Source organism: Micropterus salmoides, unplaced genomic scaffold (assembly GCF_014851395.1).
Source record: "Micropterus salmoides isolate LMB-PRFRI ecotype aquatic unplaced genomic scaffold, ASM1485139v1 Ms_hic_scaffold_19, whole genome shotgun sequence".
Taxonomy (NCBI): Eukaryota; Metazoa; Chordata; class Actinopteri; order Centrarchiformes; family Centrarchidae; genus Micropterus; species Micropterus salmoides.
The window spans coordinates 25,773,254-25,791,571 of NW_024041039.1; the positions used below are offsets into that span (position 1 = coordinate 25,773,254).

The following is an 18,318-nucleotide window of genomic DNA, read 5'->3' on the forward strand; positions in this document are numbered from 1 at the left end:
CTAACCAGCTGTTTTGTAAAGGTTGGATGAGGGTATATATGATATATAAAAAAATTATTTTCACCTCTGTGCATCTATTATCAATATTTAGTTGGTATGCTGTGTGGATATAAAAGGAACTGTTCATCATCTTGCTGCTGTTAAAATGTGTATTACACTGGAAACACACACTAACCAGCTCCTGGTGTGGTGTTTAGTGGCTTTCTTTCCTGTAAGTTAGTGTATTCCTTTAATTCACTTCAGCAGCTTTAGTGCATGTGTTGCTGTGTGAATCGTCCACATTTTAGACACACACCGCTGCAGGAAGCTTTCTTAGTAACCTCGTAGCTCATGCGTAAAAGTGTTTCTATGTAATTATAACAAAATGTTTCTGATGCCTCAAGATTTTGTCAAATTTATTTACTTATTTTCATATTTTTCTTTACAAATATCTTGCTGATATATTGCCTTAAATATTAGGGGCACAAAATCTTAGAAGTGAAAGCAATCCATTTGAAAATATACAGCATCACCTTTGTACCTTTTTTCTCCAACTGTTTGACTGACTAATCAGTAACTGAACAGCACTTTATTATTTTACTGTCAAGGCCGAGATATGATAAGAAAATTGAGTTGAGCAAAGTAAAAGGGGTGGTTGTAGGGGAAAAACAAGTTGCAGAGAGATAAATGGAAAGATTGATGAAAGCTCTCTGATAAGCAGTGAGTTTTCTGTAAACTTTGCCTTAGCGGGCTGTCAAATTTACTGTGCGGAAATTGTCATTCACACACCAAGAAGCAAAAATATTCAACAATACAGTTTGTTTCAATGTACTGTAACATGTTTGAATGTGCTGCACTGTGCTGGGCTGCTGCATGCCGGCATCTAATAACTGACTTCTTAAAATGTGCCCATTAAACCAGGCTACTCAGCTTACTCCAAGAGAGAGCGACATCCTTCTGCCTTTTCCCTATATCAACTTGTCAGCAACCCACTCTTGTTCCTACACACACAGAGCTTTAAAAATGAAATCTTCTCTTTTTATTTGTTTCTCTCTCATCTTCACACAGGTAGTTTCTGTCCCTTAACACTACGTTCATATGAACTTAGTGAAAGGAGGATGAGTATTTGGGAGTTTAGACCAAAATAATAAGAGATCTTTTATTAGAGTAAAGCAAGTCATTTTATTAAAAAAAAGAAAAAAAGAGGCACATATTAATGTTATCCAATCACTTTTAGGCTGCATTCGACACGGCAGTTTAATAAAACAAAACAAGCCCTTAGCCAAAATGTTGTCCTGGACTGTCTTTGGATCAGTCATTATTTCCCCCAGGGTTTTCAAGAAATCCATTGCATAATCAATATTTTACAGCATTTAATGAGGGCATGAGCAACAGAAGAGTCTGTTGTATAATGTTAAGACAGTAAGAGCAGTTCTACAAATTAGAATTAGATACATATAGAACAGATCATAGTGGAATAAATCATCATTGTTGAGTCAATATTTATCAACTGAACTGTATCTATATTACTATTATTATATCATTATATATCTGTACCTTCAACAGATATTCCACCTATGAAATGTAAGTTTGGAGTGTCAATCACATGCCCCATGTAGGCTTGAGAGATGCCTGTAAAAAGGTCCACATCTCACATCCATATTTTGCTCAGCATGTTGCAAAATACAGTACATGCCATATCACAGCACTGGCCTCTTCAAAGCTCAGACAGAAGCAGCATATTTAACACAATTTGGGCAACATACTGAGCGTATAGATAAATGGTAGAGAAGCAAATAATGCTTCAGTAATGGTTAGGCGTTTTTTTTGGTCATCAGTTTAAGTGACACCCAGTCATCAGTATGACAACACGCAATAGATGAATAGGCAATCGAAGATAAGTATGTGTGTTATTTAACTTTAGAAGGACATGATGGAGTTGACAACACAGACATCTTGTTATGTCGTGCTTTCACAGATCTGTTGTGTGCATCTGCAGTCCCATGTGGGGGCCATTTCCTGCCATGATTTTATGTAATTTAACTGCAGAGACAAAATCAGAGGCGCACTTCTTTCAATTACTAATCAGCAGAGTGCAGGTTGATGCTGTGTTTTATGCATGGTGCACAAATTAATTCATTTTAACCTGGTTAATCCAGGGCCGTAACACAGTGTGTTGCAGTGGAGTGATTAAAGGCTTTAGTGCAGGAACAGGAAGCTGTGTGCCAATGTGGGCCCAGAGTCTTGAGCTTTTTACTGCACCCAAACACGGCAGGTTTCACTGAGAAATCCCTCTTTCCTGTCTGAAGTCGTGGGAATCAGTGAAACCTGCTGTTGTGTTTGGCTGAGTTAAAACCCTGCATTGTGGCACGTGGCTGCCTAACGCTGCCGTGGTAGTAAGTCAGTACTTCTGGGAGATGGCGTGTGTGATGATTTGATTCTCTCCCTCCAGGTTCGGTTCATGCCACATCTATAGCAGCCAGTCGCGTAGAGCAGGCTCTGTCTGAGGTAGCCTCCTCACTGCAGAGCAGTGCCCCCAAACATGGACCCCTGCACCCCTGGATGACCCTGGCGCAGATCTGGCTGCATGCAGGTATGCACAAGTACACATACAGTACTTGCATGAAAGTGCAACAGATAAAGGCTCGGGGCTGGTATTTAAGCTTTATTTTAAAATGAGATTTTAAACGGGGTTTGCTGAGTGAGGAAAAACTAGATGAGATGATGAGGTGGTTCCATGTTGTGGTTCCTGTCTGACCACATCTATATAAAAACATACCCTATAGGCTCATGTAGCATTTATCCGCATCTGAACCTGAGTATAGCTAATATTTCTTGGTGTTAGCAAATTATATCAGCCTGTTTGGAAAGCACATGACACTTCAATCCAAATGACTTAGTTTCCCAAACGTGGGGCCCCAAGTGAAATATATCTGAGGGCGAGAGAAAAAATCTAGTACCGAAAATAGTTTGTATGTTTACACTTTCTTGGATGAAGAAAATGAAATACTTCATACTTTTAACTATTCAGGAAAGAAAAATCCTTCAATTAAAACAACCCCAAGAGGGAAAAATCACTGCTGACGACCCATGTCGACACTAAAAGGCCTTAACCTGTCACTTAAGGGGTCACAAAGTAAAAGGCCTGGGGACCACGGATTTAGATGATTGTGTAGTACAAGTGCCAGCACAGATGCGATCTCTAAAGGGAAATTTTAAAGGTCATGTTTGTTATATTTCCAGAATATTGTTTACACTTACAGTAAACAATATAAATACCCTTCTGTTATACAGAGATATAAAACATTTGGCTGGCAGTATGGTATTCTCCATACTAAATAAAACACAGTTAAAGTGGCATATTTGCAACCAAAAATGCTATATTTTGCCACAGTGTGTATCATTAAAAAGAATTCAAAGCCACCGTCACATCCCAAAATGCGTCACCCCCTTCAACCGGTCTGCTGTGATTTGTGGTTGATATTGGTTCCATCTTTTTTAGTTATTTTTTTTTGCCCATCACGTTTTCTCCCATAATGACACACATGATCTTCCTCCTGGCACAGACTTCATTAAACAAACAGACTTAAAGTTGGGGTGAGTGTACTGGCCCTAGCTGGCGGGACTGTAACAGCTGTTTGATAGCCTTTGCAATCACACCAGATGAGATTTCCTTTGGAGCTCGGTTTCTGCGTCACCAGCAGACACTTGTAGAGACAAACAGAAGCAGACTGAAGAGTGTACCGAAGCAGATGCAGGCAGCGCGCGCGCGCGCACACACACACACACACACACACACACACACACCCATAGACGGAGGTTGTTTGTGCTCCTGTTTATCTCTCCAGCTGCTTCCTGTCAGAGGTGGTCATTTCCAGCTTGGCGACACAGCTAATATAATCATCCAATCACGGACACAGACAGGCAGACAGTTCAATGCATTTCCTGTCTCATTCTTTGGATCTTTCTGTCGTCGTTGCAGTGATACACAGCATGCATTATGTGACCTTGCTACTGAAAATGTTTGTCTTATTGATACAATTTGAGGGAGAACAACTGACTTGTGCCTATTACCTCTCATTTCTCTCTCATTATTCCTTTTTTAAATGTTTCCTTCATAAATATGTTTACCTCCTGTTTGTGACTCTTAAATGATTTTACTTTAACTCAAGAGCTGCAAATGTCAAGACTACTGTTAAAATATCTAATTTTGATACATCCGTTCAGTTTGACAGGTTCAGAAATGTTACTTGTGATGGGGCAGCATCCTCTTTGTACCACAGAGCAACAGCATTTATGGGGAATGCAGTCCTAAATTTAGAGCCTGTCTGTTATTTTTGTTAACAGTATTTATACCAAGCTATTGGCTGATCCGACAAAGAAACTGATGTATGAAATTGCTGCAAGTTGCGCATTTTAATAAAACTAAACTTGCTGCACTCGCACCTAACACTCATGTTTGCAATCTCTCCTCCTTGACTGGGTTTCTCTAACAGCTGAGGTGTACACCGGCATGTCAAAGCCTGCAGAGGCCTCGGCCTGCACACAAGAAGCTGCCAACCTCTTCCCCACATCTCATAACGTGCTGTACATGAGGGGGCAGATAGCCGAGCTGAGGGGCAACATGGACGATGCCAAACGCTGGTATGAAGAGGCGCTGTCCATCAACCCGACGCATGTCAAGACCATGCAGAGACTGGTAATACACAAAACACACACTCTAATGTTCTCCTGCTGCTCTGTTCTTGAATGCGGCCTCTTGGGAACATAAAAAATCCTGTCCCGTCCTCCTGCAGAGTCCATACAGCCTGAGGGTTTGTGTTTCTGTAAGGGACGGCCCCATTAGACCTTCCACGAGGAGAGGGATCAGGGTCTCCCTCTTATGCTCTCTCTCTACCTCTTTCTTATTGGCTCAGTCCCATTTGGAGCACTGTCCTCTCCATCCCAAACTAGCATGCATACTTATTAATGTCCTTAATGTTGGTCAAACTTGAATCAAAGCTTACTTTTAATGGAAGTAAATGAAAGGGTTTTTTATTATTCTTTGTCTCTCTACCGCTCGTCAGGGTCTGATTCTTCACCAGCTGCAGCGCTACAGTTTGTCTGAAAAGGTCTTGAGGGATGCTGTGCAGGTCAACAGGTAAGTGTGTGTGGTTATCAGTGCAATGTACATGATTGTTATATTTTAGGGAAACTCACTACAATATTTTTGCTCTTTCCTCTCCTCTCCTCTTTTCTCTCCTCACCTCCCTTTTCCTCTCCTCTCTCCTATCTCCCCGTCCTCTACTCTTTCATTCCCTCTCCTCTCCTTGCTTCCCCGTTCTCTCTCATCACTTCCCTTTTCCTCTCCTCTTTATCCACCTCCCCTATCATATCTCCCACGACCTCCTCTCCTCTCTCCTGTTTCCTAATCTATTATTTCCTCCTCTCCTCCTGCCTTCCTCCTCCCCCTCCTCTCCTTATTCCTCCCCTCCTCTCCTCAGCACGGCTCATGATGTGTGGAACAGCCTGGGTGAGGTGTTGCAGGCTCAGGGAAACGCTGCCGCTGCCACCGAGTGTTTCCTCACTGCCTTGGAGCTGGAGGCCAGCAGCCCCATTCTGCCCTTCACCATCATACCCAGAGCACTATGAGACATTCACTTTGACAGTTATAGCCTCACTACTGTAGCACAGTGGCACAAGTGACCCCCATACACACACATACACACACACTGTAAATGCAATTCGTACTCATAAACATACATACACGCTTCCCCCCACCCACCAACCCTTCCCACAATGCTTTGCTGTGGCTGTGAGCCCTGGCTGTGTGTGCGTGTGTGTGTGTGTATGGGGGGCATGTGTCAGTGCGCGGATACATTGCATGTGTGTGTCGATCTGCACTTTCTGTGTGCCTGTTTTTGACTGTGGACCCATTTCTGTGTATGTGTGCCAACATGTTGCATGTGCATATTTGTGTCTGCTTGTATGTGATTTGCAGATGATTTGTCCTGTTCACACATGTAAATAAGATTCACTTTGAATTCCTACTCTGCCATTGCTAGCCTAATAACATTTAGTTATTTAGTCCACAAATTTACGAGCCCGCACAGTTTGCTTTTCCTTTCACATACTGAGGGTACATCTAGCAAATTTGACACACCATGAATTATGGGCAAGTTTTATTAATGTTTTTTTATAAGCCAAATATTACTGATAACACTCATATGTTCACTTGCTGTATAGCTGGCTCAGGAAAGCCAGATCTCTGAGAACCTACTGGAGGATCAACAGACATGATCCTAAGAGCACTGAAGACTCAAACAGTCAGTGACGTTAATGCCAAAACACAGGCTGCATTTACACACACAGGAGATCAGATATGAAACTGCTGATGTCCGAGGGACGGCTGTGGGTTGTTCTTTTCTACATTTTTAAATTAAAGCACATTTTATCCCCAGTGTACAGCCTTTACATGCTCGTTTGTTGAACCGTTTACAAAATGTTCAAATATGTGCACTATAATTCGGTCCCCCCCCCCAAAAAAAAAGCTTTGAAGCTCAAGTAATGGTTTGCGAAATGCATTTTTCCATTCTTGCTGAGACGTAGATGTACGGTGAAGGTAAAGCTACTGCAAAGCAGACGATTAACTCACCTTAGTAAAATGGCTGGAAACATGGGGAAACATCTAGCGTGGTAACAAAATCTGCATACTGGCATACATTTGTATAAAACAAATGCAATGGACAACGGACAGATGAGATCTAACATGCTAATTAGTGAGCTTTCAAGGTGCTGGTAAGCAGACTTTATTACCTTTAGACAGAGCTAGGCTTGCCTTTCCCCCGTTTCCATTGTTTATGCTAAGCTAGGCTAACCAACGGCTACTTCTCACCTCATAGCGAATGAGCGTATTTCCCCAAAATGCCACTATTGCTGTGAAATAAGTCCAATTTCCACTTTTGCGTTTGTAAATGTTTTTATACTTTTGATCTATTTGGACAAGCTGACGGTTTTTAGCGTGAGCAGCTAGAGTCACACAAGCTGAACACAAGAGTGCAACTTTCAAAACCCCCACACCACAATGTCGCAGGTTAACATTCATATAAACTCGCGGAAAGCTGGAGCTCCTATGTTACATTTTATTTTAACACATTGTAAGCGTGAATGGGAGGAATCTGTTACAGACATTTTCTAAAAAGTCCGACTTTCTGTTGTGTGTAAATGCAACCAGTGACTGTGTTATGTTAAAATACAACTAGATGAATATTTTTTCCATTAGATTTTTGATTATAAAGACAATGGATTATTGTTGTATATTTGATTGTTCCCAATGTATTATTATTATTATTATTATTATTTTAGAAAGTAAATTATAATTCTATTTTCTGGAGAGTGATGGGATGCTGTTGGAGAGATAAAAGGATGAAGTGGTTCAGTTTGTTGACACAAGTGCAGTCAGTGAGTCCTTTGTGGTGTAAATGAATGACTGAAATTAGGATAATAATAATGACAAAGATAATAAAAGTGGTTGAAAAACAAGTGGCACTTCCTGTCTGTCTGATATATTGAATATGGAAAACATTTAATGCTCTTCCCCCTGGTCTCTTCTACTCCTAATTTATGTGCTAATGAGAAACAAATGTTTAGTGTGTTTAGGACAAACCTGTGTGTCTGTGTGTGGTGTTCCCTCTGGCTGTGACCTCAGGGCCAGCAGTGTGTGTTACTTTCTCAGGTGTGTGTCTGTCAGTGGATAGGTGTGTCCTCCTTTTGTTTGTCTTTTATCAGGGGATTACAGCGCTGACAAGCTTTGTCCTAGAGCATCAGGAATCTACAGTTCAGTCTCACACTCAGCCCCCTCGCTACTGCTGGATTCTCGGGTATCACTAATAGTTAGTCCCCCCCCTGAAAGGTCATGGCCGCAGCCCAGAGGAGCGCTGTCTGCGGAGCTGATATTGATTGTACATTTGATCAGCATTACTCTGAAAATATCATTAACCATATGCTGAGGACTTCAGACAGCCATTTTAGAAGTTACAGAATAAGACAGGTTGGACTGTACCTGAGTACAATTTGAGGTACACAATAGTAGATTCATCTGGCGGCTGATTCAAACTCTTAAAATAAACTTAAGTGTATCAGCTTAGGTATTTTTCAACTTGTAGAGGAGCACAGTTGTTGTAGAACATCAACATTTCAAGTGTTTTCAGCTTCATAAAAGAACCATCAATCTTAAGTTTTTCTGAAAAATTCATAAGTCGCCAAATATGGAGATACGTGGTTCTCAAATGGATACAGGGCATCTTATTTTAACCTCCTCGACAGTAAAGCAGCAGTCCGACTACATGTTAACACGATCTTAACACTGTGGGAGTGACCATTCTTTACCATGAGTACATTTACTTTGGATGTTTCACTACATTTACTGTGAACACTTGTTTATTTAAGTCAAATGTTGAGTACTAGACCTTAGTTTGTAATGGAGCATTCCTCTGTCCTGATATGAAAAAAGTAATATTTTTTCTAAGGAGTATTTTCTTCCAGAAGGCTGAAACCTTTTAACGTGCAGATTCAAATCATTTATCAATTCTGACAATCTGCAACGGCTAAAATATTTTTTAAAAATGGTGATTTTCCTCAATGTATATACAAGTTTGAAAGGAAAAAGACAAAGAGAAAAGAAAGAATTTATTATTATTATACTTACTGGTTTCTTTTTTGTTGTTTGTTTTTGGTTCATTAGTAATACGCAAATTTAAGTTGGCTTATTATAATAATTATTATTACTATTAAGTTTGTTCTGTACATTCAAACTGCACTGTAAAGTGAGCATCTGTCAATAAAACAAATCTTAGAAACAAATATGCTGAATATCTACCCTGTACAGTATCATGGGATGTCCAACACTCACACACACACACACTCTGTCCACTCCATTCTTCTGGCTGTCAGGTGAAAAACTAAAACATTTATGTAGGTGAAAGCTGGAGCTCAGCGTGGGGGGAGTATATGTTTGTGAAGGATACACTCTGTGTACATGTGTGAGATGAATTTGAAGCGAATGTGAGAAAGACGCTTCTGGATTGGAAACCCTGTTAACGTTGGAGTGGCAGCTCACTAATAGCAAGCGGCAAGATATATTAATACACTTCAGACAGTCATGTAACTACAGCTACTGAATGTGTGTGTGATACATGGACAAACCTAACACCTCTTTCACTTCTCCATCTCTGTCTGTATGTTCTAGAAAGTAGCATCAGCGCATACACCACAAGTACAAACATGACGTTGGGCTGCTTATTAACATAGCTCCCCAGTAATGAAGCGAAGTCTCTGGTGTCTTCGTTACACCTAAAACTTCCATCAGAGTACCAGCTTCTGTATTAGAAATAGGGATGTATCTTAGGAGGAGACGTTTTATGGGTTTTGAGATGCACTGTGCATCTGTTTTCATCCCTCGCTTTTTTCCTCTCCCTCAAGTCCTGGGTTTCTATTATTGTCTTTCAACTCCCCCTGCGCTCTCCTCAAACTCCCACAGTTTTCTGCTCCCTCTCCTTCACGTCCACCCACCTCATGCCTGGCTCTGTTGCCTAGCAACACCTCCTCATCTGTAGACAGACTGGTGGATCTGGAGAAGCCCTTGTGACACCCCTCCATACACACAGACCTTTGAGTAGTCCCATGTTTTAAAAAGCCTCACTCAACAAAACAGACACTGACAGGATGTTGTATGTGTATGTTGTTCTGTCAGGTGCTTTTTTTATGAACAGCTGTATCAACAAGGGTTTTAGTATTACTTTATTCCTGACATTTGATTTCCCATACTGTGCAATCACCTAGCCACTGTGCCAATATGGTATAAAAGACAGACTAGTTGCAACTTCTGTTCTAATCTGGTGCATTCTCTGAAAACCAGACCAACTGTCTGAACTGATAACCGTTCATTAAGGAATGCAGGAGCTGACTAATTCCCCTCTAAAATTTGTTTTTATGTGGGCTTTAGTGTCTACTTTACAGAGTTACAAAGACACTGTATGTAATAAGTAGCACAGATGAGTCATTTTAAAGCAGCTCTTCCCCCACAGACTCAGCCTTCACTGAGAGAAAACACAAGTCGGCTCATTTTTAAGACAAAGACCCGATACAAGATGTTAGTTCATGGTATTTTATTGGAAAAACAAAATGTAAAGACTAGCATGTACAACTTGGAATGCAGATCAACTGAACTAAACAGAACAGTTGGACTGGGCCGGACCTCGCCGCACCCACACACGCACACTCACGCACAAACACAAGATAGAAATGCTGCAAAGCACCGAGCCCGTCCCCACTAAACTGAAAATAACACCCTTGTAGAATTATGATTCACATACAACCTTTGAGGCAATATACTGTACCTTGCTTGCATGCGTTAGTGAGGAATAACCCCACGTTTTAGTTCTCTACTGATTTACAAACTTATTTCATCATTCGTTAATCTCTATGCAAAGACTGATAATGATATCGCCCCAAACATTGCTTGTGTATATCATCTTTAATAAAGCCCACCCAATCCCTCCAAATAGTCTAGAACACCCACCACCCAAGGGTCTCAAATCTATGCCCCACCCAGGCTTCTCCCTCAAAAAAGGTAAACACACAAAAGGATAAAGCGAGTATCCTGACATGCCAGAAACACAGAATCTAAAATGAGTTACATGTTTATTCCATTTTAATATTTTTCTTAAAAATATCTCTATCGTCACGGACTTCTTTTAGTTAAGCAAACTGCAAAGGTTCGGCTGGTTCACTCCCTCCCACCCATCTGTCAACTAACCCCTCCCTCGTCTCTGTGGGTCCCAGGACAACCTGAGGCCCAACAACAGCTTTCTGCCACGGGGCTCTCAACAGTAACCCATCTAAAGCTGCATGCATGAAGAACAGAAAAAAAAGAAAATAGGAAGTCATAGAAGAAAGGCAATCAGCCAGCCCATATAATCATCATGACATCAGGCAGATGGAACCAGGAAGCAGAGGAGCAGTGGCCAAACAAGCCAGCTGCAGAGAGGCTGCTTGGCTAACAACTTGAGATCTGATTGGGCAGCTCAGCGCTGGGGTGGGGGGGGGGTGGGGGGGCAGGAATACAAGCCAGTACATGCAGATTCATTTAGGTTTTTCTTTTTGTCTTTTACCTTTTTTGAGCTTGTTTATATGGACAGATTTTCAGTTTTCCAACATTCAGTTTAAGTTGTCTATACAGAACAGTATGAATAAATGTAGATTTTTGCAATAAGAGGTAAGTGAAACATTTGACTGATTCTTTGTCTTTCACATGAGCCCAGTTCATTTGGCGGTCATCATCTGAACAAATTCTGTGGGAGGGAAAAAAAACAATAAAAACCCATCAGGAACAGTGTTTCACTTGTACTACAGCAGAGTAAAAGATCATAATTGATTAGGCTAAAAGAACCCAGCCACTAGACACTCCCTCATACACACAAAATGACCACAGAGCTTCTGTCTATCATCAGTGTTTGTCAGCTTACATAATTCAGCTCTGCTCCATAAATATAATTAATCATAACACTGGAGAATCTTTGAGCTCCAGTACCTTCATAGTTGACCTGTCCGTCTCCGTCAATGTCTGCTTCTCTGATCATCTCGTCTACTTCCTCGTCTGTCAGCTTCTCTCCCAGGTTAGTCATTACATGACGCAGCTCTGCTGCGCTAATGTAACCGTTGCCATCCTGACAAACAAACATACAGCATTACAGTCAGTCACACATGGTCTACAACGAAGACACTCTGTAGTATTGTTGTCAGGCCAAACAGGCATGTAGTCCCTCTCTTTTGTTGTCATCTCAAACTTAGGGAACACTGATTTCAGACTGAGTTTTGTGTATTAATGCCAAAACTTATAAAGCTTACCTTATCAAAGACCCGGAATGCCTCCCTGATCTCCTCCTCACTGTCGGTGTCCTTCATCTTCCTTGCCATCATCGTCAGAAACTCGGGGAAGTCAATGGTCCCGTTGCCTGGGTGGGAGAGAAAAAGGGCAGAAGCAAGTTATAAATACAACCAGTTAACATAGTTAACAAAATCCTTCCCCATGTTGAGGCGGAATCATAGCATACCATCTGCGTCCACCTCATTGATCATGTCCTGGAGTTCGGCCTCAGTTGGGTTTTGACCCAGTGACCTCATGACGGTGCCCAGCTCCTTAGTAGTGATGGTTCCATCTCCATCCTTATCAAACAGGGAGAAGGCCTCCTTGAACTCTGGATAGGCACAAGGAAAAGGAGAGGTAAGGATGAAAAAGAAAACAATAGCAACAGCACTGATATTCCAGCTGATACTGCACATATCTATGAAGAGAATGTGTGTTTATTGGTAAAGATGGTGAAGAAGTGTTTCAATATTGTCAGCTTACCTGCAATCTGCTCTTCTGTTAGTTGGTCAGCCTAATAAACAAAAACAGAGAGAAGACAGGAGAAAGGAAGGGAGAGGAGAAACATTATACTACAAAAATAGCAAAACGGCTTAATACTTCAGTTAATGGTTGGGACACAAACAGTGACACGTCTCCATTAAGCCAGATCCCGGACCAACGCAGTATTTCTCATTTACTTACAAGATGCTAAAAACTCTACTTCCTTGCCAACAGCCAATCAGCAATCGACACCACGTGTTCAACAATCTCAAGTGATCATATACTTTCAAGGACACTTTGTTAAAACTAGGGTGTGTCACAGGTAAAGTGCTGTGACCATAACAACCAGACACAAAGGAGCACTTGGGATCAGAAACTAGTAATAACTATATTTTAAGCTACACTCAGAGTGATGCAACAACACGCAATTGTGTTTTTACACTTATACCAATATCTAGTCAGAGAAAAATCTTTTCCAATGTCATATTCTTTCTCAAAACATTGACATATTAACACCAATATACCACCTAGTGCAGCTAAAAGCTTTATGTGTACATCTGTGTACAACCTTTATGTCGTCAAAGTGGATATCTGTGAGGTCTGCCACCAGCTTTACTGCTTTCGGTTCTGTTTTTTTCGCCTCTCCACCTCGGCCTCCTCCATCCAGCCTTAACCCACCACCTCCTCTGCGCTGCTTCAGATCCACACCTCTTCCTCCTGCACCTCCACCAGTTAGTCCCGTTTTGATGCTGAGGCCATCCAGCGCCCCCCGCACCATCACCAATCCTTCAGCCAGGTACTCGGCCCGCTTGCTGTTCTGGACGCCCTGTTTTTTAACCTCTGCCAGCTCGGCCTTCGCTCTATGCAGGCAGTTCCTCAGGTCATGCAGCTCTCTGACCAGGTTGTCCATGCGGCTGGACGACGAGTCCATCAACATCTGCAGGAAGGCTCTGTAGTTCCTCTCCTGCTGCTGGACGAGCTCCTTGTAGTAGTGCTGTTGTTCGTCCAAGAGGTCATAGACCGTGGACAAGCTCACCAGCTCATCCTCTGCTGGGTACACAGCAACTTTCTTCGGCAGCATGATGAAGGGATGCTGGCAAGGGCAGGTATGACGACTTGGGACGGGAGGAATACTTGGATGAAAAAAATGGCCAGACATCTATCAGTCGCTCCTGATTTGTAAAACGGCTGGACAGAGGGAATGGTGGACAGAAGCTTTTTCCATCTTAATAGTTACATATGATGAGGAAAAAACTTGAGTCCAAGTCCTGGTTTGTGTAGGTGCTAGAACAGATAGTTGTTAGTTGCTTAATTGTTTGATGGACAGGCGAAGGATGATCAGCTGACAGGATAATTGCAGGACTTGTCTTTCAATGCATCCAGAGTGAGTAAATGGCTACATAGATGACAGAAGTTTTCACAATCCCTCTGGAGGAGCAAAGGTCAGTGGATTGGCGCTGACTTGACAGACCTGTCTGTCTCCTCCATGAGCTGGATGTAGAGCTGATGGAACTGCTGGTCTTTCTGTTGACGTTTTCCTGGTTACTTGTCCACTCGTATGTCTGTCTGTCTCTTAATGAATCTGTCTGTTCACCTGCTTAACGGTCTTTCTTTCTGTCCTTGTGTCTTGCGGTGCTGAGTGTACGTGACCAGACACCGTCCTTCTCTGGCTGCAGTTGACTCCCAACTGGGTGAAGCTTTGGAGAACCCCGCTCCCTGTGCCTCCATGTCAGCGTGTGTAAGCCTAGGCATGACAGTGATGTCTTAGCGGTCTGTTCATCTCCCCAGCAGATGTATAGTACAGATTGATGCACAGATGAAGTGTCCACCTCCTGCAGTAGTTCAACAGATGAAGAGCCTTCAACACCTCAACAGAGAAAGAACGTGTCTGTCTAGAGGCCTGGAGGCCAGGCCAGAGGAGGTCACTCAAATGTGTCAGGAAAAGTGATTTAAGGCATGTGAGAGTAACAGTGTCCAGACTGGGGGAGGTCACATGGGTGTTGTGTGTGTCTATATGCATGTGTTAATCTGTTGCTTGTCATCTCACTGCTACAGTTGCAGCTCCTAGGGAGGATCAGTTGGCTGCTCATCTGACCTCCTAGACAGCATCATGGGTCACACCAAATGGCCCCCTCTGGCAGGGGCCCCTATACACACATACATTATCTTTTTTTTTTTTTTTTTTTAAAGTTCAATAAATACATGTGTCCCAAATCAATGAGTAGTCAATCTTGTTAAATAACTGTGATCTCAATATTGACAAAAATATTAATGATAATGATTTTTGACGAAGTCAAGCAGAGAGGAGAGGAGCGAATAATGGTCAAACCTGAAATGTTTCATTCACACGGCATTAATACCATCACTCAATAATAACGAGGCATTCAGAGCTGGAGGCTGATGATAACGACAATGATGATGTGCATGTGTCCATGTACGTACGCGCTCTAGCGATGGTTTACAAGCTGCTAACCCTATTAATACCCAGGTCAGATTCCTCTCATGGCGCTGCAATGCCTGACAGACCACGTTCCTGTTAGATCGAGCAACATGTGGGCCCACAGCTCTGCCTTTACATAGGCAGAATTAAGACATTTTAGGAGAAACTGAATGAAGAGCTTCATCTAAATTTACTGATTCCACCACTGCTACAAAAAAATCAAGATCAATCTGTGATTACCAACAGCAGCTCTAACTGTGGTCATTTTATGGCCTGTTCTCCATCTTTACGATCACCACCACCATAAAACAGGTGGCAATGCAGAGCAAATGCTGATGTGTAAAAGATGTAGGCCTATACACATCCACCGAGTCTGTGCACACTGTGATGATCAAAGCTGACTGTGCGAACACACCAATGTGTCTAGTTTACTTCCAGTATAGGCCTATTCTCACATCAAGTAGGCTTATGGTGAACATGCTGACTTCAAGACAAGTCTTTCTGCCTCAAACAAATCCTACAAATTGAAAGGAACCGTGACAACTTGAGATGTCGCAATCCCAATGACTACTTCCTGTATCAAACTTTGTCAAACCATGTTGCATTAGCTATCAAAACCCAACCATGTACCTATGGTAAATAATGTTAACAGATAGCTACAGAAATTAATTCCACAGATGCCTGTAAGGGGCCAGAATACCAAATCCCTTTTAAAATGTACATAGGAACCTTCAAATTAGTAGTAATATGTAGCTCAGCAGTTTACCATACTTCATTTTGAAAACATGTCAGACTACTGGTACAAATATCAAACACCACGGTTTTAAATCTGACTGACTCTGGCTTAGGTAACCTGAAATTGTAAGCTGCAATAACTTGTTATCTTCAAGCAGTAATGTTTATCATGTTACAAATACCTCAAACATCTCAAGAAATTAAGTAGGATTTGCTCACTGCTGAGAAACTACATGCTACTTAAACAGACTGCTATGCCTGTCATTCTACAGGTGTAGAAACAACTAAAATGAACAAAAAAACTCAGTCAGGTTAGTCCACCAGTTTGACCTGCTGGTTTTTACTATAGCAATATTATAGCAAAAATTTTTAGTAAATAATGAGATGCTGGGACACAAAAACAGATGCACTCTTTGACACACAACACTGCGTTAGTTAAGATGTAAGGAGATGTGTTAAAGAATACCACCAACCAAAATTCACCTAAAGCAGGGGAAGAAACGTAATGTTGGAGAAACTAGCAAGAGACAGCTACATTTTAAAATTATCCAACCAAAATAAATCCCACCCCATCCCTTCCCCTCTCTCCAAGTCACAGTAGGTAGACAGATAAGCAGGTGGGCTGAATGAAATGACTGGCTGTGCTCATTACAGTCCTGCTACAGCCACAGATACCATATAGTTTTCATTTTAGTGTCAAAGCATTGGATTTTTTGACTGCTGATGTGATGTTAAGAGAATTTCAACAAATATAACAAAAAATGCTACTGAAACAAATTTGCTCTCGTAGCTTTAAGAAGTGATCCTGAAACTGATCAACTACAAACATGAATTGAAATGTTGTGAAAGGATTTATAAAAAAGCATTTCCATAACTAATAAAGTTTACTGAAGTAGAGAGCTTTGCCTGTTTAATGAAAGAAAACAGTCTGCAAAGTGTTCAGCAGATTACATCTGTCAAACAAGGTTTGCGTCCAGATGGCGTACATATATCCTGAAGAAGGGGTCCACCACACAATATAATCAATTTTCCACATGGCAACAACTGTATGTATGTGAATGTAAGTAACTCCCCCACAAACTACAGACAATGACTGGTTTATGATGCTACCTCTCCCTTGGGACTGATCCAGGGACATTTAATAAGAAGCCACATTTCACAGACATGCAGACAGTTCTGTACCAGAGGTGGGAGGGAGATAAATATTTAGAAACATTTATACTGTTTAACAGTTTCAGATTGGAGGAATTAAAAAAAAATACTTTCTTCTTGCTTGCTATGTTCAGTTAGATATGACATACTACACTTCTAAGAGCAATCAACAACATGTTGAAATAGCAGCTTTATTAACAGTAGCGAACGTGAAGCATATCTGGTTTATAGTGTGGCAATGTGACCATGTACAAGTGTTACAAAATATTCTGTGACCTAATTAAGACTGCTGTCACCACGGACGTTTTTACAATTGTTATATGTTGTACTTTGATGGGCGTTGTCGATAGCTATGAGCATAAGTGACCCTATATAAATACAATTGTTACGGTGAGTGATAGCTGTAGTAGCAGGAACTGGCGGTCAAAGGTGCAAGTTACGTTACATCTGTCTGTAACGTTACCCACCAACACTTCACCCATCAGTCTCCTTCGTAGCTGAATGTCTGTGAATCGCACTGGTCACAGATTTCGGTGCAAGACCGGCATCACCAATTATAGACATTCAATGCTGAACATTTCAATCATTAATCCAGAAACAAACAAACGTCACAACAATTGAAGCGTAAACGCATGGTTGACCGGTGTCATAGATACCGGAAAATCAGGAACTAGGAATGTAACGTTAAGTTAACATTAGCTGTGATGCTAACATTGACAGCCAACCGAACCGCCACAACTAACGTTACTGTAAAAATGTAGCCACCTTTAACAGGTAGCACACTATAGAGCGGGGTGATATCAACTACAGTTATTATTTCAGTGGCGGATAATAGCTTAAGCAACGGTGAACGTTAATAAGCTTCTCCCGCGTAGCGGCGAGCCGCTTTGACTAACGTTAGCCGCCACAATGTTAGCTTGAAGCTAGCTAACTCAACGGTAACTGTTACACCCGAGTCCATTCTACTCGCGCTCTCTGCAATGAAGGCGTCGGGATATTTCCAACAAAATGACTATCCGGAGAGACTTAAGAACCTCTGGCTGACATTCAGTCAAGTTTATTACACAATTTCCAAGTCCTTTATTCTACAAATTATAGTAGGTTAAATACTCACCATGTCTGCTTGAGTTGGAGATGTCGGTGTGCTACCGCTACAGGGAGAGAGGAAATGGACGGTTGCCACTGAGCAAGGCTTGCTGAGGGCGGGCAGGCAGGACAAACCACTCCTCTACGGCCCAATGTATTCCTCCGCGTCGTGGACACATTCGCTGAGGCGTCCTCGCTCTTCAAACGTACACGCACTTACACATACACACGAGCCTGTTGTTGTGTACGTACCCGTGTCTGAGCATGTCGTATTACACACAGGGACGATACTTATCTGGCTTGCTGAGTTTAAAAAACAGCCTCCATTTACAAAGAGAAGCGAAGTAAGCCTGCAGTTACAGTAAGATTTACACCTACCTGTAGCCTATTTACATAATAGCTCTGTATACCTACCTTTGTTCAGCTTTGTTTGTTTTCTGTAATTCTTTTGAAACTGTGTAGTCTACATTGAGAGCAACTTAAAGTTGGAGTCAAGTTCCTTCAATGTGTACAAACCTGTTAAAAGGTCATTAGGGTA

At 41.7% G+C, this 18,318-nt stretch overlaps 2 protein-coding genes across 3 annotated transcripts in view; one reads left to right on the plus strand and one right to left on the minus strand.

The window, feature by feature from the left end:
- The window catches only part of ttc7b (tetratricopeptide repeat domain 7B), a 29,320-nt gene extending 21,819 nt beyond the window's left edge, over nt 1-7,501 (plus strand). For both annotated transcript variants that reach the window (XM_038728032.1, XM_038728030.1), the window contains 4 exons: nt 2,432-2,572; nt 4,476-4,678; nt 5,046-5,119; nt 5,463-7,501. In XM_038728032.1, coding sequence (XP_038583960.1) covers nt 2,432-2,572; nt 4,476-4,678; nt 5,046-5,119; nt 5,463-5,610 — 566 coding nt within the window. In that variant the 3' untranslated portion in view covers nt 5,611-7,501. The remainder of the gene's footprint in view (nt 1-2,431; nt 2,573-4,475; nt 4,679-5,045; nt 5,120-5,462) is intronic.
- A 2,608-nt stretch (nt 7,502-10,109) lies between these two features.
- calm1a (calmodulin 1a) lies at nt 10,110-17,937 on the minus strand. The gene is made up of 6 exons (XM_038728033.1): nt 17,809-17,937; nt 12,368-12,398; nt 12,072-12,215; nt 11,866-11,972; nt 11,549-11,684; nt 10,110-11,309 (listed from the first exon to the last, which is right to left on the minus strand). The coding sequence occupies exons 1-6, from the start codon at nt 17,809-17,811 to the stop codon at nt 11,281-11,283; spliced, it is 450 nt and encodes a 149-aa protein (XP_038583961.1). The 5' UTR covers nt 17,812-17,937; the 3' UTR covers nt 10,110-11,280.
- Nucleotides 17,938-18,318: the final 381 nt, after the last annotated feature.